Here is a 22642-nt window from a genome sequence, read left to right on the forward strand (position 1 = left end):
AGTGAAAATCAATTTCCCCCTCTTCCCCCCAGCAGTTAGATGGAACCTTTAATCTCCATGAATCAAAGGAGGATGAAATAGATTTTGCTGAAAATTGCTGGGGTTACAGTCTGCCGAGTCTGAATTCACTAAGGGATCAAATGCTAATAAAATGTGACCATCACCCCTGAGTAAAATAGGTGAGAAAAGGCAGGATGAAATGCTTCTGCCCAGACAATAATGGAAAAGGAAAGACATGGAAGTTCTCAAAAGGTGAGAGTTCAAACCTGTACTCAGACTTGTCTGATCTTTGCTTTGGCTGTAGGAATAGCTTTTTTTTTTCTTTTTAAATGAACTGTTATCAACCACCTTTTGAGGCTGTTCAAGTTAGTTAATAAAATTATAAAGATGCAAAAAAACTTCAGACTGAGATTTTATTTTTTGTCAGTGACAGACATTTGCCCCTTGTTAGCCAGATGCAGAGAAAAATCCCAAACCAAACCCAGAATTAATAGATGAGATCCCTCAGCATTAAGATAGGAAGGGCTGCTAATTATGTAATGCCTTAGACTAGAGGCTTGGGAAGGAAGTGTGCCATGGATAGGACTGTACCTATTAAAGTGAAAAGTAGCATTTGTCTTAAAGAAATAATCATACCTGTTTCATTCAGTACATTCTTGTTTCTGTGTGACAGATGCCCCTACTGTAATGACAGCTCAGACAGGAACAGAATCACCTTTGTTCCTAATACTACTGGTTTCCTCAGCTGCTTCTTTGGCTCTACTGTGCCCTGCTTTTTCCAGACAGTGTTATCCCCTTTCTACAGCTCTGAGGACCTCACCTGCAGAGCCAGCACATTTCAGAGACTGCCTTTGGAAAGGGGCATGGTAGGCTTTGGTTAGCAGCCCTGTGCTCTGTGGCAGAAGGCCCCACTGTGGAGTCAGGAATGCCTCACACTCCGGGAGCTGAGGCACTGCCAGAGGTAACAACCACAATGGAAGCAGGAGGCCTCTGCTCATGAACCTGCTCATGTGACTGGGAGCTCTGAGAGTCAATAACAAGTGGTAATAGACCATGAGACAGGATGGTAAGGTATAATTTTCTTCGCTCATGGAGACACTCCAAAAGCTGCTGCTGCAGCACATGGCTACTACGCTGGTTCCTAAGCCTGAGGTCTATTGTTAAGCTGGCATGAAAAGTATTTGTTATCAAAATGTATGTTATTCTTAACAGGGCAGTTAGAATGTCATAGATACCCTTAATTAATGTTTCAATATTTCCTTGCAGTCACAGAAAGTAATTTCATCTTGTTTCACATCTCATTGGTTAAAAGCCAGGAAACTTTACTTCAGTTTTTTGAAAATCTTGATTTTTTTTATATAAAAAAGAGGCATTTTTGACTAGAGAAAGATCCCCATTAAAATAAGCAAGAGGTCCAAATGTGAAATATACTTCAAATCTGGCTCAGAACAAAAACTCTAGTTAACTAAATTAGGAAAACTACAAATTCTCTGTATGCCAGGTAGAGCAGATGGTGTTAAAATTCTTCTTCAGCTTGTCTGGAACGAGAGCATTTCAGCTGCAGCAGCCTCTCCACCGTGTCTGCAATGGTTCTTTCCCCGTGCACTTTGTTGTCTCGCGTGCGGATGTTCACTGTTCCCCCTGCCTTCTCCTTTTCACCAACAACTAGAAACAATCAAGAGGCAAAGGAATTAACTTTTTTTTCACAATTCTGTCAGTTACTTGGAGAGCAGAGTTTCTCTATCAAAGGGCCTTCTACTCTTAATGGACTCCAGATGGTTTTAAGGCCAATGCTGGATCCCCAATTCACACAACAGGACTAACATGCCACTTCAAATCGTGTACTTCAGGACGAGTTTCTAATTTTTCCTGCTCTATTTCTTACTCTCAAATAGGCTTCTCTTATACATGCATGCCAAGTTCAGAAGTGTACCACAGCTGAATACAATGAAAACATATTTCTTTTGATAAAGCAGAAGCAAGAGCATAAATTATCGGGAGGATGGAAAATCACTTAAAATCTGACTGATAAAGGACTAGAGACTTCATATCTATCCCCATACCGCTGACCAGAACACAGCAAAAAGTATCAATAATGCCTCGGATCACAGTGATCTCCCTTCAGGGACAGTTATACAAACCAGGAATGCCTATGATGTCAGCAGGAGGGGTTCTCTGCAGCGGGGGCTCTTAGGAACAAATTGACCTAAACCAGTGATCAGAACTCTCTGCCTTGCTCACAGAATGATCAAATCCTGTAACAAAAGGGTCTGCCCAGTACAAGGAAACTAATACATTACCCAGAATAAAGTTATACTGCGCAAGCTGAGCGTTTCTGATCTTCTTGTTCAGTGTGCACCCAGGATCTACATCAACATCTGCCATAAATCCAGCATCATGAAACTGCTGCCTGACCTAAGGAAAAAAATATTTAAACTGTCAGTACTGGATATTCATGACCATGAACTACTCATGACTTGTAGATTTAAACCATTTCAGATTATCTGAATCCTAAAACAAAGGCATTGTCATGGGTTCAGTTTTGGAGATGAGCCCAGGTCATGAAACTAAAATACATTGGTTATCATGCAACTATTTACACAATAAACAAGTAAGCAGTGATGTGAACATCTAATGTTGGGCTGAGTAGTGATTTGATATTGTAAAAGGCAACAGGATGGTGGAGCTTACTGATTGTAAGATATAATTTTTTTAAAAAAATTCTGCAGACTATTTTATTTATATATAATGTGCTTTAAAGAACTACAGGCAAAGGTTTACTGGATGCTAAATATGCAAAGACTCATTTTCATCTTTGTTAATGCTCTGCAAGAGGCACATGGCACATGGTCACGGGGGATTAGAATATGAAGGGTAGGACAGATTTAAGCAAGAGAAAAACTAAGTTTTCAAAAACTAAAAGTCTCACAAAGATCAACATTTGTTATTCACATATCCAAAACATAACTCAGGTCATCTTTAAGAGAACTACAAATTTGGCAGATAATTTTATATCACTGTGATATAAAAAATTACTCCATGTAATATGCAACGACTTGGAATATGTCTCTGAAATAAATACTATTAATCATTAGTAACTAAGTATTTCAGATCAGTACAATATACAGAAAACAAAGCCCTGAAACCATATACATCACCTTTTGGGCATACTCATCACACGCTGGTCCTACTGGTACCACCATTACTTGCTGTGGGGACAGCCAGAGTGGCCTTCAATAAACAAAACAAGTTTATACACCTTTCAATATTTTTTCAGTACAAAAAATACTATTTACAGAGAGGAATAAAATCTACACAAGAGACTCTTTAAGCCAGCTGCACAGATTGGGTCCAGAGGTGATGAGAGCCCTATATTCATTACAATATTTCCCCAAAAGAACTTAGTGTCTAAAATGATTGCAGTGTGGGCATGAGCACTTGCTGACTTGAAGATTGCTGCTGTGTTTTATGACAGCAAGAAAGCCTAACTGATTGAGCTCATTCCTAACAAAGTACAGGAAAACCTTTACTTCTGAGTCTTGTCATAATCAGAGGGGTCACTCCCACTGTGTTATTAACACAGGTAAAGTAGATCATCTACATAAATGACTCTACAACACAGTCCTGCTGCAAAAGCAGTTGGGATGCATATGCTGTGGACAGACTAGCTGTATGCTGCACCTGCACTGGCAGTATCATGTAGAATCTACCATATCTTGAATAATTCCATCTCTAAGGAAGGCAGTAAAGAAAAAATTGCCCTGTGCTGTTCCCAGGCATGTCACCCTAGCAAACACAGGGAACAAACAAACCACAATGACTGTCCAATACTTGGGGCTAATTTCTCTCCTACATGAAGAGTTTGCTTGAACTGGAATAATAACTTTTCAACATTACCATTTGCCTCCATAGTTCTCAGTTAGAATGGCAATCATTCTCTCCACAGATCCCAAGATAGCCCGGTGAATGATAACTGGTCTTGTCTTGTCATTGCCATCGTGGCTGTAAAGAAAAACTTCTGTAAAGTTTTTTTTCTTGTTTCTTTTTCTTATGCCTGTAAGTGCCACTGCAGTTAGATTACACAGAAATTGAAACTATCAGCCCTTATGCTTACCTGACAAAGGTGAGGTTAAATCTGACTGGCAACTGGAAGTCAAGCTGAATTGTAGCACATTGGTGGTAGCGGCCAATGGCATCCTTAATCTGAATGTCAATCTGAGGAACAAGAAGACATAAAACTTTTACAGTTAAGAGACAAGAAAATTCACTGTCTCTGAAAGCAAGTTCATTGTTTTGAGATGGAAAGTTTCACTCAATGCAGAGGAATTCTACGCAATTTTAAACATCATAGTTTTACTTCAGTCTTCATTAGGGTTTAAGTGATTTGCAGGTTCCGATGCAAAAGATGCTAGAGCTAAAACAGGGTGAGTAACTAGAGAGATAATATATCAGGGGAGAACTACATTTAATGTCTCAGACTGTATTTCGTGAGTTTCAGTCTGGAACTTTCATGAGCCTTTTCACTGAGTGAATACAGCAGAAGGTAAATGCAGGACTGAACATGTCTCCCCACAAATGCAATTTCTTCAGCCTCAAAGTGGCAAATTTACATTTCTTTATTATGCAATATTTGAAGACTTTGTGTTAGAAATTCAGGGCATGAACACAGGACAAGAATCTGTTAAACAGCCCACTTATCAGCAGGAACTCCTATGGATCAGTAACACTTGCTCTGACCTACAAGTCAAGCCTGTTCTTTTGTATCTAGCACTTAAATCCTGAGTACACTTGTGATACAACTTAGACAGAGAAGGCTTATAAAAAAGAACAGACTTATAGTGTCCGGACCTTAAGTTGCTCACTTACTTATCATTTTACCAGTATATATCAGGCCATATATTGAGGTAGTATGCCTTACTTTAATTTATTTAATAAACAAACAGATCAGTGTTTTAACAACTCAAGATCTAGATGTCTTTTAATCTTGCATCCAGAATTCACTTAATTGGAATTCAGCTTGTCACCAAAGAGCTTCTAATCAAACTAAATTATTTACAACTTAATTTCAAATCCAGACTGTATGAAGAGCAAGTGTAAGATTAATGTTAATAAAGGTTCCTGTATATTTGTCTTCCTTCAATCAAATACGGAAATTACTAAATACCACCTGCTATAACACATTTTACCTACGAGACACAAACCAAAACTGATTAAAGTGGCATACAAATAGAGAAATCAGAACCAGCTTACTAGATGGTAACACAAATGAGATGAACATTTACTAGATGAGAACACAAATATAAACGTAACATAGGTGTATTAAGGAAAGATTTAAAAGCCATTTCATAATGCTCTGTGTCCTTGCATGCAAAGATAACAATGACATTTCTAAAAAGCCCTACTTAATCTGTCCGAACTGAGGAGACTGTTCTTAGGAAACCCAACAAATTTTCATGATCAATGCATGGAGATTTTTGAATTTCCAAAACCCACCAGTAACTCAATGCAACTTGCAAGCGTGTAAAGGAATAAAAATTTGTTTAACCAATCAGTTTACTTTTGGTTTTCTCCCAACTTAGTATTCACTTACTGCTGAAAGGATTTCAATTTCAATTTAAATTTCCAATGCAGAAGCTGCTCTGCTAAAACAGATCTTACAGTGCCACCTTGTGTTCACTTCACCCACTAAACCAGCCAGCTGTTTAAGCAGCAGTCAAATATTTTATTCATGTTAAATTAACTAAAAGAGTGTTAAAGCAGTTAAAACTATGTGAAAACCAGGATCACAGAAGATTATTTCTCTCTCAAGTATGTTAGAGTTTACATATCTGGAAAAACCTAGAATTTCAGTCAGGCAGCATATTAAAATGGGATAACAACAACAGAAGTTCCTTTCTTCCTCATCCCAGCCTTTTGCCTTGCAAACAGAATTGAAAGCCAAATCCAGCTAGGGGTTAGCACCCCACACTAACCTTAGGTCCATAGAAAGCTCCATCACCAGGGTTTAACTCCCACTTCTCACCAAAGGCATTGAGGCTGTTTTCAAGTTGCTGGAGATAAAGGACACACACAGTATTTCCTTACACATTATAGTTTCAGGACAGCCAGGTACTACAAATAGGTGATTCCCAATTCCCACTACTTCTCAATTACTGCTGAAACACATTTATTTTCTGAAAAATGGAAGAGGAACCACCAAAGACCTTCTGGAAGAGGACCAGCAAAAAACAAAAAAAATTATGTCCAAATTCAAACACACAAAATTAATGCACTCATTTCGGAAGAGGCCAAACAAGCACCAGCTGAGATACAAGAACTTTTTATACTAAATTCAAAGTTTGTAGTTAATGCTGGGCAGATGAAATCTGCCCTGGTACACCAAATGTCTATTCCTGCCTTATCTTCTCCCCAGCACTACACCTGCATTGACCAACTCCATCCCTTTCAGCCTCACTTTTGGAAGATGGCTTTAAGTCTATTACAGGGGCTGCCAGATTTTATTCTCTTCCTCCTTTTTAATTATCAAAAGGAGACAAGGAGAAAGATTTCATTTGATGCTTACATGGAGACTGCCTCTATACTGAGAGCAAACTATTTATAGCAGCTAGAGTGAACTGAAGGCAGTTATCCAAGTCACGTTGCTCACGCCCAGCCCAACTTCACTATACCTCCCAGAAGGCAGTAAGTTCTTACAGAAGAGACAGCCTTACATCATTGAAAAGAACAAGACTACTGTTTTACCTTTTCAGCTTGATTCCACACTTCAATATCTCCCAGGTACTTTTCAGGACGAGTGGAGAGATTCAGTTTAAATGAAAATCCAAAGACATCATACACAGTACGCAAGAACTCCAGACAGCTTTTTATCTCCTCTTCAATCTTGATGACAATAGAAATCATGTCTCAAATACTGAAATTTCAGTTTACTTGATTATAATACCCAGTTTCATTTATCAGCAGCCCCCACCTGCTCCATAGCACAGAAGATGTGAGCATCGTCCTGCTGGAACCGGCGTACTCGGGTGAGTCCTGTGAGAGCTCCTGACAGTTCGTTGCGATGCAGGACACCAAAATCTGCCAACCGCAAAGGCAGCTCACGCCACGACCTCGGGCGATGGTCAAACATAAGGCTGAAAGAAAAGTTTGTTACTTAAAGCTCATTGAGAACTTAAAATTTGCAAAGAATAGCCAGGGAGAAGAAGCCAGTGATGAAGCACATGCCCCTAAGGCAATCAGTGTAATCTGATTGATAGAGCCTTCAGTCTTATCTACATTTGTCAGGAAAACAATCTCCCTTTACAGCTGGTGGGCCTTCCCCTCCTCATAGAAAGGAGATAAAACAGCTCCCAAAACTGAGCATTAGAAGCTGAATGCTTGAACTGCCACATGACTGGCAATGCCCCTGTAATGATGGGGTCGCTCTAATGACAGTAAAATGACATGACATTTCTCAGTGTCTCAAGTGAAGAAAGCACGTAGACAGCAAGACATGTAACTACATAATTCCTGACAAAATGAATAAGGTTGAAGATAGCCTTCTTTATATTTACACAGGCAAAGGAAGCAGAGTGGATTTGTTTGTTTTTTTGTTTTTTTTTTTTCCAGTCAGCACAATCTCTGGTAAACTGAATTTGCTATCTATTTACCAGTGTCCTGGGCAGTTCATAGGCTTCAAAGCAAAGATTTCTTTCTCCACTTCAAAGGAAAACATATTCTCACTGTAATGCTGCCAGTGCCCTGAAGTCATCCACAGTTTGCTGTTGAAAACATTTGGAGTGACAACTTCCTGGAATCCACGTTTTCGATACTCACTCTAGAAATGGGCACAGTACATAAAATAAGTAATAAAGAAAGCAAAAGTAAGCACAGGCTCTGATCTACTACCATAGAAATATAAAAATGATGCCATATGAAATGGAGAAAGGAAGACTAAACTTCAAATCGGGTGTGCCAGCATACATCCCTTCCACCACCCTTCCCCCAAACAGTTTCTTGCAAGAAATGCAATGCAGCAGTCTCTAATTACTCAAGGATCCTTGGTATATTACACTGCAGCCCAAATATACAGTAATGACACAGACTTCAAATATTACCACAGGAAGATCAGAATTATTTTCCTGTGTGTATTTTCAAAACGAATAGGGCTACAACATCAAATTATGTATGTTTATTAAAACAAATTAATATGCATCAATGGAACAGCAGTAGTGTAAGCTTAGCCCTGCTATTAGACACTGAAGAATTCCTATGACAAAGCAACTTTATCTCAACATTAACTACAGGTATAAGGTACTGAAAACACATCATTTTACAGAGATTGTGGTAAGACCAACTCAAAGAAACAAAGAAACATTTCTTTAGTTCCATGGCTTACACAACTAGAAAATAACTTAAAATGAAGGGCTATTAATACTGTTAAATGTAGCATGCTGCTAATTATTTTTTTTAAATTACCCAATTTCTCCTACAAGATTTCCAAAAGATATCACTTACCCGTATAAATTCAATTAATGTGTTATAAATATAAGCTCCTTTCGGCATGAAAAAACAGCTACCAGGGCTGAGCTCATGGAAGAAAAACAGTTCTTGGTCCTGCAAGAAAATATTACTTTAAAAACATAGTATTTGCACCCTAACTTTTTCACTTAACGTTCTCAAATTAATTGCTACTGACTGGGCATCACTAATCAGAGTTTCAAAAATAAAAACATGGGAAAAAAGCAATATCCAATACGCCAGATGCATTTTCACTAATATTTTTATGTCTGTCAGCAGTTACAGGGGAAGGAAATCATTACTGATGTGCCAAAATTTTACACTGAACTCCCAACTGTGCCCCCACAGCTCCCTCTGCACACTGACAAGTAAATGTTTTGTTCTGCTTCTGCAGCTCTCTAATTATCTGCACTTGAACTGAATGTGTGAACTACAGCTGGTTAATGTTGTTACAAACTGTGCACACACCTAAGGTCTTCATACGGGGAATTCTTCAGTATTTTGTCATGATGTATGACCCGCACTTTAACCCTATCCAGAACTATCAGTTACTTATCTTACAGGGGTTTCCATCTGAAAAAACAAACCCAAAAACCAGCCAGCTGAAAAACACAGCTGTATACTGCTGAAGATTCTGAAGTCATGCAGAAGGAAATAACTGCATGAACAGGCTGCAGCAAACTGTAGGAATGAGCATTGCAGACTGGAGCGTTCATGGGCTGCAGACTGAAGTCTTTATATTCTGTTCTGACCAATATGTACAATAAGGTAGTCATTGTGTTTACAGCATTAAAAAGTTATTTATTTTAGACCTTGAATGCTTGCGAGAAAAGCAGTTGACTTCACAATCCAACTGAAAATAAAATTGTGTCACACCTTGGTCGCGGCAGCAAGTATAGGATGTCTTTAAGATGCTTTCAATTTAATATTCACACAGTGCTTTTGAAATACACTACCAGAAAAGCTGTCTCACCCGCCCAATTTTTCTGTGATCTCTGCTTTTAGCCTCCTCCTGGAATTTCTCCCACTCCTTCAGCATTTTTGTATCTGGAAATGAAATTCCATAGATCCTCTGGAGGGATTCCATATCGGCCTTGCCTTCCCAATAGGTAGAAGAATTCTGCATGCAAAAAGAAATGAAACATTGAAGAAAGGGAGAAGCCTCCACGTTTTACTATTTCTACTGGCCATGAAAAGGCATGCAATTATTAATAAATCATTACTGTGGAACAACGAAGGCATGAGGAGAAATTTCATGTGAAATTCAGAGCACAAATTGGAAAAATCCTTAAAGGTAAATACAGTAAGTAGAAATAGTTTCAGGTCTTGTCTTTTTTAAAAGCCTATCTGCCTCGTAGCTACCCTGTTCCAACTGTTTATTCACTAATAGCTGTAACCATCAGCTTAGCAAAAACTATCAACTCTAATTGACACAGTTCAGGCAAACCTTAAACAGAACTCACACTCCTGTGCAGGACCTGGACACCTAATTGGGCTTTACATGTGAGTACCATTCTAGCATACAACATTTTCAGTCTGCAACACCAAGTCTTTGGCCAGGTTACCAACATTAGTTAGTACCTTCCTGACTAAGCCCAAAGACTGCAAAGCAGCTGAAGTGTGGCAGTGAAAACATTTGTCTAAGGCAGCACTTACCTTATGAATTTTTATGGTCTTTATCTTGCCAGTATGTCTGACATGAGGACCTCTGCATAAATCTATCAGGGGACCACACCTAAGAAAAGGAAAGCATTTATTTGGTATATTTAATCCTAGAACCATAAATTCAGTAATATTATGATCCATACAAAATTACCTGTATACTGTAGTAGTTGGGGTATTGACCTTCTCATTCAGAATGCGACACTTGAATTTATTATACTGAGAAGAGAAGCAGCACATGTACTTGTTAATTCCTTGTTAAAAAAAAGAGAAGTGGCCAACAGTTTAAATTATTTGCAAACATGATGCCATGTTGCTTCAGAACAGGCCTGTGAAAGAGATTGACAGGAGGGCAAACAGTAGTGAAGCAAGGTGCCCAGAGAGCAGGCTGTGCAATCTCTGTCCTCACAGGTTTTGAAGGCCCAACTGGATAAACCCAGGAAACCTGGTCTGACCTCAGTGTCTCCATGTCTGACACCATGTCCTGGGGTCTGGACTGCAAACCTATGGAGGCACCTTCAAACCTGAATGATGCTATTGATTTTCTTGATGTCCTAATAGTGAAAACTCATGCATGTCTATCTTGGGAATGCCAAATAATTACTTGCAGTTAGATATTAGAGAGAAAGGGTTAGGTTTTAGTGTTGCTTGGACTCTTGGAGAACAAAAGTCCTTATTCTAAAAATTGCTTTATGAAGCTTTCTGAATGCAGCAGTAACATATGCAGTCCCAGTATCACCACAGACAAGATAACACAACACAACTGCATACACAATATGCTGCAGATTTACATTTCCGGGAAGTAAATAAAGAATATGGCTTCACAGAACTTAGTTAGATTACCCTGGGGAAGAATGAGCATTCTCACAGTTTTAGAAAATCAGAATGCCTGATTTCAAGAACCTAAGAACTACTTTCTTTTTCTTTTTCTTTTTAAACATCACAAGTGAGTTTCTAAGAACATATCATCTTAAAAATTTAATTTGATACACTTTCTTCTACCACTAAAAAAACATGCCCTGAAATTACAAATACTTAAAAGACTGATTGCACGAGGGTAGAAACAACCTTTCGTAACAGCCCACCTTAAACATTTCAAGCAGTGTTTCCTTCTTAACTTCCAGTCTTTCAAAGGCTTGCTTTTCCTTCATTATCTTTTTGCATAATGTTTCCAAAGCAGAGAAGTCATTGCTTGATACACCCCTAAAATAAACACACACAGAGAAGTGAGTAACTTTTGCTTTCATTTGCAATTTGTGATCCAGGTGCAATGCATGAACTTTGGTTGGACATCCTGTAAAAAACCAAAGCTATCTGCAGCAGTACATATGACTTTGTTCTAGGAACAAGCACACAGCAGAAATTTTGCTGTGACTGCCACCCACTCCCAGCTCCTACAAAAAGAAAAACACAAAACCTACCCTTCCTCAAGAAACATGTCATAATAAAATCCATTTTCTATTGGTGGGCCATAGCACAAACACCCACCATAGATTCGTTCCATAGCTTCACCCATTATGTGAGCACTTGAGTGCCAGTAGACCTAACAGAAGTAAAAAAAGAAGGGATCAGTTTGAATACACACAATACATTTCCAATTTTTTTACTTAAAACCTTTTCTGAAACACTTGCTTCCAAGGATGCTTGAAGCACGTCCCACATTAGAGCAGTGTGCTGTTAGAACAGGAGTGACCTGCCCAGCAGTACTCTCATCCTCAGCATCAATGTTTCCAAAAAGCACCATTTCCACCAGAAAACTGCAAATGGAAAACTTATATTCTGGTAGCAAACAATTCTTACTTTCAACTATTGCTAACATTATGTAACTATTGTCAAGAAGCTAAATTCAGAAATCTTTATTTCTACAAACTTTAATCAATTAGATCTGCATAATGATCAAAAGATGTGCTTCAGCATAAGGCTATGGTTCTAATCTTGGAATCTTATGCATGAGAAATCCTGCACATTCCATCTTGTAGAACATCTGAGGTTTTGACAAAACCAAATCTCTTAACTTCAAGAGGTTAAGTCTGTCTTGGTTAGCACAAATTGAAATCATAAACTGGGAGCTGTCATTTAGCCAATATGAAAACCCTAAGTTTGAATGTAAGACTTCTGTGTTAAGTTTGACTTGACAGCTTCTTCTACCAACTGATTTTTTTTTCTCAAGAGACTATTCACAAATTTACTGGCTGTGCACATTTATCTGATTGAGTAGCCAAAATAAAAAAGTAATTACTTTTGCATACACAAATAAAAAGAGCAGTCTACTCAATACTTTTATGGTTCTCCATAGAAAGCATTTATGTACTCTGTTTTGTTCCAAAAATCAGTGCTGAAGATGTCAGTTCAAAAAACCTACTTTACATTAACATGAAGGCTGAAAACACAAATTTTTAACAAGAACTACAGCAACAGAAAGCAGACTTGCCTACAAGTACACAGCAGAATGTACATTATCTGTAGTACCACAACCCCTCTGGTAAGGAACTAAGAGAAAATGCAGAGGTACCTAAAATACAAACCTGTTCTCTTCATTTTCTGAACACAGTAAATATTTAAATAACTCCAAGACCCTGAGTTAAATGTAAACCTGACACAAAAAACGTTTTGGTGAAAGATACTCACTGCTTGAGCGTCTTCATCTTCAAATTTAAGCAGCTCCAAGGAACAGTCCTCCTCCAAAGGACGGTCCAGATCCCAAACCACCTTGTTCACTTTGGCAATAACCGTGTTGTCAGCTAACCCCTGACTACAGAATAAACACAGAAGTACAATTATAAGAAGGGACATTTTATTTTGAAATCAGCAAGCAGAAGTTCCCGCTTGCCCTCCAGTTTGAGTAAGACTTTAGAAGTGCACAGAGTGGACATAATGTCATAAATAAATCCTAAATAAAGAACCAGTTTAGCCTGAACATTCATTAAAAATCCCACTTATATTCTACGCATATGGGAAGAAAACTGTGCTTAACCTTCACGCACATTTGACTTAGAAGCAGTGTCCTCCAAGTACAAACCTGACTTCACAACCCTACTGCAATACCACTTTCATAAAAGTTATCAAATACCCTTTTTGATATACCAGCTTTACTGTTTGTACCCACTAGGCAAAATACCCTTATCATGATGCCAAATCACAGAAGCAAAGAAGGTTCTGATGATATGGCACCTTATTATGGACAAGAAGAAAAAGAAAAAAAAAAAATAGACAAACAAACAAACAAAAAAAAGTAATGAAAAAACTAACAAAAAAACCCCCATATTTTTCACCTTTAGGAATCACCAATCTTTGCAATTTTAGCTGTCGGGGTGTTCACTGTGTATCCTGGAGATGTGTAACACTCCTTTTAACAGATATCTCCCATGTAAATAAAAGTGAAGAATACTCATACTGTTAAATTTCTCTGTAATCAATTGAAACATCACTAACAGTCATCTTCCTCAGGTCAGTGTAAACTGGTTTGCAGTGCTAACATTCCATTAGGTAATTTATTAGCAAACCAGTTCTTAATGCAACAGCAGTACTTGGATGGAAAAACACGCTGCTAGAATGTGTGTAAAATACCTCAGTTTTATACTTTTTTAATTTTAGAAGCTGTATCTTTATAAGGCAAAAGAAAATTGCACTCCCAAACTAAAACCCTACAGGTTACCTTCAGTTTATTGTATACAAGATACTTCGAGAAGACTGAGATAAATGACAAAGAAATTATACACTACTCATCCCCTTGAACTCATTGTCTGAAAATGAGTGTGTAGTATCACAGAACAGAAACATACCTGATCCCACAAGCGATTTGATAAGGAGTAGTTTTCCAAGATTCAGCATCAACCTGCTTGCCATCAGGTAATGTAACTTTAATGGGTTTACTGTCATTTGCAGCTCTTTCTGCAAGGAGTGCATCGTGTTCAGCCTTAAGTTTATTGTACATCTCTAAACGCTCATTGATAAATGCAGGCCAGGGATTCAGCTGTATATAATAAAGACAAAGGAAAATGATTCATCTGATTATTAATCTGATTGCACATCACGTCAAGAATGCTAACACAACGGATATACTTTTCAGAAGTAGCTATGTGATGATATGTATACTATATGTAACAAATAATCACCATTGTTTCAGTTTATGTATTATTAATTATGCCATAATACCACACGGCTACAGCTTAATGAAATCTGTACCACTGTATACCTGTTCAATAAACCACATATATTACCAAATAGCTACACCACCTAATAAACTATACACGGACAAAAGCCAGCTAGAAAAGACTGTGTAAGTTCGAAGTAAAACAAGATACTTCTTATTAGGTCAAAAAACCGAGGGAACACTCTAGTCTGAGCCACCCAGACAGGAACTGTCTCCAGTTTAAACACGTGTAATGACGTCAGGACTATCCGCCTGGGCACAGCCAGGCACTTGGCTCAGGACCACTGCTGACTAGCAGCTGGACCTCCGTGGAGTCAGAGGGATCTGTGTTTACCCACCACGAAGACGAAAACGACGAGAGCACCTTAAACAGGCTTTCTTCCCCTCAGAGATCTGCTGCCTGCTTCCCGCTGCAAAGAGGCACAGGGAAAAGCATCACCTGGCCCAGCTATGGGAATCTGACCTGTTCTATTGCACCCATGCAACTTAATGTAAAAAAAAAAAATAAAATGGCACTTCAAGGCACGCCATCGGAGGCGTAACTGTAACGCCTGATAAAATACTTCGGAAACACAAACTGTGTAGCAATGCCAGCAGCGCGCAGGGCAGCAACGAGGCCTCCGCATCCTCTTCCCCCCGCGGCCCAGGGGCTGCTCACCTCCGACCGCCCTCCATCGCCAGCCCCTTCCTTCATCTTCTTCTTCCCGCAGTCTGCTTTCTTCTCTTCTCCAGCGCCCACCTGCGGAGGGCGAGCACCATTCAGTCATGCCCCAGCAGTCCCTCACACCTAAGGCACTTTGCCTTCCCCCTGGCCCCACACACCGCGGAAAAGACCCGATCTCCTCGTCCTGCAAAGCCTACGCACCCCCACCTCCCTCCTCCTTTTCCCTGGGGCACATCCCAACGCCCCCCGGAGCTGGGGGAATCCTCGGGAAGAGGCCGAGCTCCCCCCGGCTCCTGACAGGGCTGCGGCGCCGCGGGCCCACCTGGCTGTCAGTGCCCGCCATGGCCGCGCGGAGCCGCCCGGGAAGGGGCGGGCGCGGCCCGGCGCAGGCGCCGCTCGGCCCGCGGCTGATGCAACCGGGGCGGCCACAGCCCCGACAGCGGAGCCGAGCGGGCCGTGGGGCTGTGGGGCTGTCCGGGCCCGCCCTGGGGTGGTGCCAGCGAAAGCGGTCCGTGACGGGCTGTTAGGGGTAGGAGTGGCTCACGCTCTGTCCGCTCTCGTAAGGACCCGTCTGGGGCTCTGCTTGGTGTCGCGGGAAGAATCACAGAGCGAATTAAGTTGGAATAGAGTCCGACCTGTGAGCGAGCGCTACCTTGTCAAGTAGACCACGGCGATAAGTGCCACGTCCGGTCTTTGCTTGAACACCTCCAGGGACGGTGACTCCACCACGGCTCTGTTCCAGTGGCAGCCGTTCCAGTGTGGAATCACCTTCTCTGTGGAGAAACTCCTCCCGATGTCCAGCCTAAAGCTCCCATGACGCAGCTGAAGACCTTCCTCTGACCTGTCAGTTGTTGCTTGGGGGAAGAGATGGATTCGCACCTGGCTACCCCGTCCTGTCAGGGAGTTATATAGAGCAATAAGGTCCCCCCTGAGCCTCCTTTTCTCCGAACACCCGCAGCTCCCTCAGCTTCTCCTCATCACACAGATCCCTCCCCAGCTCCACTTCCTTTCTCTGGACTCACTCCAGACCTCAGAATGGCTACCATTCCCTCTGACACAGATACTCAGTCAAGGATGGATCGGTGAATGCTAGTACTCTTTGCAAAAGAGAGTAAAATAAAAAAAAATCAGATTGACCGCTGTCTGATTTCCCAGGGGAGGGGGCAAAAATATGTATTAGAGATTCTGAAGTGGTTGTGTCAAACTTGAGCCACAGGAGCCCCTGCACCTGTCTCAAGGGAAGCCTCAGTGGCTTGGAAGCTACAAACAACTTTAAGGAAAGGATGTGATATTCAGGCATGGCTTTTGCTCTGCAACCATCTTTTCCTCCTCTCCTGCTGCTGTTCTCAGCTAACAGTAGTATTTTCATTTAGGAAGGTTACTAGCTTGCAGCACAATCTCATGGTGGCTGTGTACTCCCAAGGTTGCCAGACCCAAGGCCTTACAAGTGTTTGGTAATTTTAGGCATATTAGTACATCAGTGAACTCACCTAATAGCTGAATTTAAGCAGGATGTTTTAACAGATTTCATGTTTTCAATAAATCCTGCCATAGCATCCTTACTTTGAAGATAGTAAATCATGGGTCAAGTCGTGCCTTGGACTTCTGCTGCCTGCAGAGGACCCAACACCACTTCTGCCTCCTGGAACAGCTGTCTTCTCTTAATCTGCAGCACTGATTGGGTCCAAGAGTGTTCAAAATGTGCTCAGATGGATATCGGGGTACCTCAGCCTCCATGGACCTTAGTGCTATGAGCCAGAGTTTCAGGAAAAAAAGGAAGATTTTTTAATATTGCTTTCAAATACTGGTTATTTAGTGATGAAGGATCATCAAGAGAATGTCACTGGGCTATTTGACCACAAATGTAGGAGCTTAAAAAATAATGAAAATATTTTATTCTATTTGTTAAAATATGAAATGGGAAGATGTAGTAAATAAGATCTTAAAGACAGAATCAGGCCTGGATCTGGACAGTTCATTTGTTGTCTGAAAGTAAAGTATGAACAGCATAAATATTGACAAAATATTTATTAAACAGCTAAATTTAATAATATATGTATCATCTTTTGTAGAAATACAATGTTTAGTAATACAAAGGACATTTGTTTTATAATACTAATCTGTATATTTGCAAATCTCCTAAAATCTTTTTCGTGTAGACAAATTATAAGTGGCTAAGAGACAGAACTTTGCAAAACTTACAGATAAATTATGTAAGGCCAAAATGAACAAAAATGCTGTTCAAGAGAAAAAGCTATTAAGTATTAAAAAAACAATTGGGAAACTGTAGAACTGTCTCTTATGCCAGAAGATGGCAGCAGAGAAACACGCTGATCTCTTGCGACAAATTCTGCTCAGCTCTTGGCTTTAGGAAGTAGGTTTCATGGCAAAAAGCACAAAATTAAATGAATGTTTTACTGACTTCGCTCTCAAGCAGTGTAATTAATGACGTGTGACAAAATTCAGCCATGCTCTAATAGTGTAAATTGATTTCAGTGTGCTTTAATGATTATCAGCAATGAATAGATGTTTCTGGTTCATGAGATGTTGGGGAAAATGTGGTCAGAAATTTCTAATGGAATTGCAGGGTTACTTGGCTTATATTTCATTTAGGAAAATTAAAGATCAAAATGAAACCAAAATGCAAATAAAAATTTAGAGCAATGAATGTAACACACACCATTTACTTGCAGCAGCTGCTCGAGGGAAACCATCTGACTTGTAATACAGCACTGGACTTTCTGTAAAATGTCTGGGTTTGTTTATATTTGTGTACATTAAATCAACTCTATTCATTGCAGAGTATTTACTAATTTCACAAACTCTGCGTTAATTTGAAAATGAAATTGTATGAATGCCACCCATTTACTTTGAGGGTTCAAAATATATCATTTGAATTCCAGGTCTAGTGGATTTCCATAAGCCCACTTCAAGCAGAGTTATTATCTCAAAATTAAGAAAACATAAATATATGAGAATCTCAGGTTAAAGAATTTAAATACTTTTGTCCAGTTTTGTCTTGTATTGGTTTCCCCTGTGTTAATGCAACAAAGCAGTAAGTTTCTTAGAAATCTAGCATAACAGTCTTAGAAATGTATATTCAGAAATTGAAAAAAATGTGTGAAGGTAAATAAAAAAATAAATTTGACATTAAATTTAAACACTGTGAAAATGACTGAAGCCCTGACTCAAACTGGAACATGCTAAAAAAATGAAACCTAAGCCTTGACTTTTGATAGTAAGTGATGGTGACTGGTGACTTATTATTAAAATACTTATCTTTTTAGGAGGACAAGAAAAAAACAACTGATATTTCAAACAAAAAAAGAGGCAATTTTGGTTTGGTTCTATATCCATGGATGGCTTTATGTACAGTCACTATAATATGTAGTCAGTTAATCTTCATGCACCAAGAGGTTTGGCAAATACTGGGCTTGTTTCTACTTATTCCAGGAGAGATACAGACTCGTGCATGCTAGGGAGAAATTCCCCGCTAACATCAGAAATCCCAGACCTTTTGTAAACTGGAAACACACTTCACAGAGAAAGCCTCATGCCACCTCTGTCCCCCAGGATGCAGGTCCTCTCCACCTTTCCCTCCTACCCATTTCACACCAGCAGCAGTGTAGATAATACATTCAAATTACACAGGGTCAGTTTGTTCTCTATGGCCAGGCAGGTTTTCTGAGTAAAACATAATAAAGGTGTATTTTCATTTTGTAAAATGAAGGAGACAACTGGTTTCATTGCTCATAGTTACAGGTGCTGAGATCAGAGGTTACAAATTCCAGGTGAAACTTCAAGCCAGCGCTCCCTCCTTGACATCAGATGAGCATCAGACTTTGACTAGGAATCCCTGGGCCTTTTAAAGGAGGGAGGTGTGGGGTGATTTTCCCTCCCTCCCTCCCTGTCTTTTTCTCCCTTCAATAAAACAAGATTTGGCTTTCTAGTTCTTCATAACAAACATACCAATTATAACTCATGTCTCATTTCCCCTGCATCTCAATTTTACTCAATTAGTCCACTTGATTAAAATGTTTTAGCATTTAGCATGTATAGCTGAGCCAACAATATTTTGTCTCACATCATAAAAAGTAGTACATGTGCGTCGCTAAAGAATACGTAATGATTTACATGAACACGTCTCAGTGGTATGACAGGAAAGGAAGTAACTTTATTTTCTGACTCCAGTATTTATAGATTCTTGACAATGACCAGGGATTGAATAATTAAGTTACCACCTTCCCAAGCACACTGGTCATGCGAAACATCCATCAAAAGGCGTTTCTTAGAAGGAATGCGTAAACAACCTATGTTTACAGGACTTTCATGGGAAAGTAATTAAAACTATGAAAACATTATCAGAAGGTTTTAGTTTTCAGTGCGACAGGTGTGCATGCATTCAGGCAAACTCAGCTCTTTCCTGTGTTTTTTTATAGAGCTCAGACATGTCATTTTGGGGTGTGCATTGTTAATCAATTATTAATTGATATATCTAGAATTAAGATACTTTTCCAAACTCCTACCTTTAGGATAAACTGTCCCTGCTTCACTGTATAAGAGCAGATTCCTCCTGTTCTGATTATATTTTCCAGTAAGATTTTCACTTAAAACTATTGTTGTTTTTCATTTAAAGCTTTTGTTTTGGATACTGGTCTCAGAAAAACATATGCTATCCGCAGTTATGACTGCCACTCTGGTCTCTACTCTCAATCTTGTGACTGGACTGAGTGATGTGGATCCCGAGCTCCTCTTCCATTTCCTGTTTGTAGGTTAACATCAAACAGTGAGGCACCAGTCATTTTACAAGGAAAATAAAATGTTAGCTATTTTGTATACTGAGGAGGAGGTGTGATAAAGAAAAAAATTAAAATCTTGTGTCCTTGACTGTCCTTAAACTCCATGTTAAAAATCACATTGATACATTTAATGCCAAACTTCTGAATCTTGGATGCATCCTTGGTTTTTACAACTAAATTAAAGCTAGCTTTTAATTTAACTGAGCGTCACCAAGATATTGCACTGCATAAAACTTTTTTGCTTATATGTGCAATTTTCCAGAATACAAACTGCTTTATTTTTAACCCTCTTTCCCTAAAAAAAAAAAAAATATGGTTCATTTTAGTGTGCATTTCAGAATTCAAAGTCTGAGAATGTGAGTTTTGACAGATATGTTTGTAATGAATGAATTCCCTTTTATTAAATAGATATCACTGATATTTTTTCCCTCAGAATAACATTTTCTTTTTCTGCAATGGAAGATCATGGCTATATTTAAGTAATACCTATACAATTAGAAGATAAATTTCATAATTTCTAAAAAATTAAGAAATAATCATCAGAAAAAGAAAGAAAGAAAAAAAGGCAAAAACAATGCCTTGTCATAAAACCTTCCTGATACTCTTACCAGAAAATGAACTTCACATTACTGAGATCAAAGTGTTCCTCCTTCTTCTTGTGGACCAAGTCCTCCATGCCATGGCATGACATGGCACATGGAGGAATTTTCTACATAATGCAATTAGAAGCAGGAAATGCTTTTTCCAGTAATTTCCTGGGTACAGTCCATAACCTTTGATTTTCCAGACTCAATTTATTATTCCAGGCAATATCTGTTATACTTCATAGTCCTGGAAATTATCTCCAGATACCAAAGGATAAAAAATACTTTGCATTATCTTCTGTTAATGCTCCGTCTAACAATTTTGTAAGGAAATTGCAGTCAACACAGGGAATTCACATACTGCATTCTAGGATTTGGTTCTCTTTACCATATTTTTCATTGCAGTTGTGACCTAATTTCACATATATCCAGGGAAACTTTTTTATTTGAAAAGTCTGTTCTTGGTTTCTCTATTTAGCTATGACTCAAATGTTCTGGTGATGTTCTTATTAACATCCCTTTTTAGTGATGTTTCATGGACACAATCCAGTAACATTGCTTCAAATAAAGGAACACATGACAGCTGATGAAAAGAGGTACATCATAACTGCGAATTTTGTCAGACCTCTTGTGACAAGTTATATAAAAGCTTTTTTCTTTGTATCATTTTCACTTGGAAGTATTTGGAATATTTCTAAAAATAGTACAAAACTGGTAAATTTTTTCAAGGTTTTATAACTACAGGGATAGAGGACAGAGAATGCCTCATTTAGCAGTAGCTGCCACAAGGTGGATTCCTGAGGGACTCCATTGTTAGCTGCTGGACAGAGGAAGAAGATATTCCTAGGGGACATATGAAATTTAATTTATTCACAGTTCACCTAGAAGAATGGGATGGGATGTACTGGCAGTAGCATGGAACTGAAAACCAACTCATCACTGTCTTTGAGACATCTGATCTGTATAGAAGGACCACAACATGTCTTTGCAGTCCTTTCTTTCCTAGACTAAGCAAACTTAATATTTTAATCTGTTATAGCAAACATGCTTCCAGACACTGGTTCTGCCCTTCTCAACTCTCCAGTCTGTGATTTTCTCAAAACAATGATGCTTGAAACAAGCACAGTATTCCTGTAGAGCAGAGAAGACTATTGCTCAGACCTGGCATAGAGCACTTAAGTTAATAGAACACCACAGGATCGCTCACTCAGCTTCTGTTGGTGGCTTGTTAGGATGAGTGGCTCCATTCCATAGTGTGTCCTGCTTTTTTCTGTACACTTCCCTGAACAGAAAAGCACTGGGCAATAGCATATTGTTTCTTTGATTTCAAACTACCTCTCCAGTTCGTTTGGCATAGATTTTTAACTTGTACTCTTTTCTCCCTCATTAACAGCTAATGACTTTATGGGCAAGAACCAAACACAGGATAAAATCAGAGTAGAACGAGCTTGAAATATCCTATTTAACACAGTTTCATTTAACCATGGAGGTATTCAGTAATTAATGCAGCCTATATTAATACAGAGCTTTTACTTTCTAATAATCAGTAATTGATTATTATCACAACTAGCTGCACATCTCATTGCTCTCATGTCTCCCTGATGTCTTCCGATTAGTTTGGCACAGTTCTGGCTCTGTCTTCTTGTGATTCTCCCTTACAAGGAAAGCACTGCCTCATTCATTGTACAGAGCCCATCCTGTTAAATAAAGCTCTCCTTTCACAAACATCAGAGATTCAATCACCCCTTTAAATAATGTCACGGTTTAATATTGACACCAAGGGTTAACCACAAGATAAGGAAATACAGTAAAATATACATATTTTCTACATTTATTTGTGTATTTTATCATCTAGATCACCTGAGCCTAATATGCCATCTCAGGTGCAGCGGCCTTGGGATAAGAAATGTGTTATTGAAGCTCACCTGGAACTGTTTTCTCTACCAGAGATTATCACCCCCTCCAGCTTCTTGGCATTTCTTCACATGGATCTTCTCCCTAGCCTGGTTTTAGTGACCTGGTTTAGCTGTAACACCTTCTACACTCAAATCAGGCTGACAGAATGGGGGTAAATAGCAATTACACATGCACTTGTCCTGACATATCTGGAAGGGCAGTAAAGCCTGGTGGCAGAACCCAGCCAGAAAGTGATGTGATGTTTCACATCAGCTACTGCCAGAATGGGCATGACCTGAAGTCTATTTTTTTACTCGTGGCAGTCTTATTGATTTTGGCAGTTGTACACAATAACCCAATAGTCCTGCTTCAGCTACAAATGACATTG

The 22642-nt window shown here is 39.2% G+C and overlaps 1 protein-coding gene across 3 annotated transcripts in view; it reads right to left on the bottom strand.

Annotated features, from left to right (window-relative positions):
* Nucleotides 1–399: 399 nt before the first annotated feature.
* The window catches only part of TARS1 (threonyl-tRNA synthetase 1), a 28665-nt gene continuing 6422 nt past the window's right edge, over nt 400–22642 (bottom strand). The window contains exons 1-20 of one of the 3 annotated variants that reach the window (XM_086869865.1): nt 16466–16638; nt 15628–15868; nt 14970–15050; nt 13941–14131; nt 12787–12910; nt 11580–11701; nt 11244–11361; nt 10313–10377; nt 10153–10231; nt 9470–9616; nt 8494–8592; nt 7647–7813; nt 6968–7130; nt 6742–6879; nt 5973–6050; nt 4115–4215; nt 3898–4002; nt 3159–3231; nt 2301–2415; nt 400–1665 (exon numbers count right to left, since the gene is read on the bottom strand). In XM_086869865.1, the coding sequence (XP_086725991.1) occupies nt 1517–1665; nt 2301–2415; nt 3159–3231; nt 3898–4002; nt 4115–4215; nt 5973–6050; nt 6742–6879; nt 6968–7130; nt 7647–7813; nt 8494–8592; nt 9470–9616; nt 10153–10231; nt 10313–10377; nt 11244–11361; nt 11580–11701; nt 12787–12910; nt 13941–14131; nt 14970–15005 (2070 nt within the window). In that variant the 5' untranslated portion in view covers nt 15006–15050; nt 15628–15868; nt 16466–16638 and the 3' untranslated portion in view covers nt 400–1516. Of the gene's footprint in view, nt 1666–2300; nt 2416–3158; nt 3232–3897; nt 4003–4114; nt 4216–5972; nt 6051–6741; nt 6880–6967; nt 7131–7646; nt 7814–8493; nt 8593–9469; nt 9617–10152; nt 10232–10312; nt 10378–11243; nt 11362–11579; nt 11702–12786; nt 12911–13940; nt 14132–14969; nt 15051–15297; nt 15869–16465; nt 16639–22642 lie in introns of those variants that run through there. The other 2 variants (XM_086869866.1, XM_086869864.1) reach the window with 2 other exon arrangements.

Source organism: Cyanistes caeruleus, chromosome Z (genome assembly GCF_971803275.1).
Source record: "Cyanistes caeruleus chromosome Z, bCyaCae1.hap1.1, whole genome shotgun sequence".
NCBI lineage: Eukaryota > Metazoa > Chordata > Aves > Passeriformes > Paridae > Cyanistes > Cyanistes caeruleus.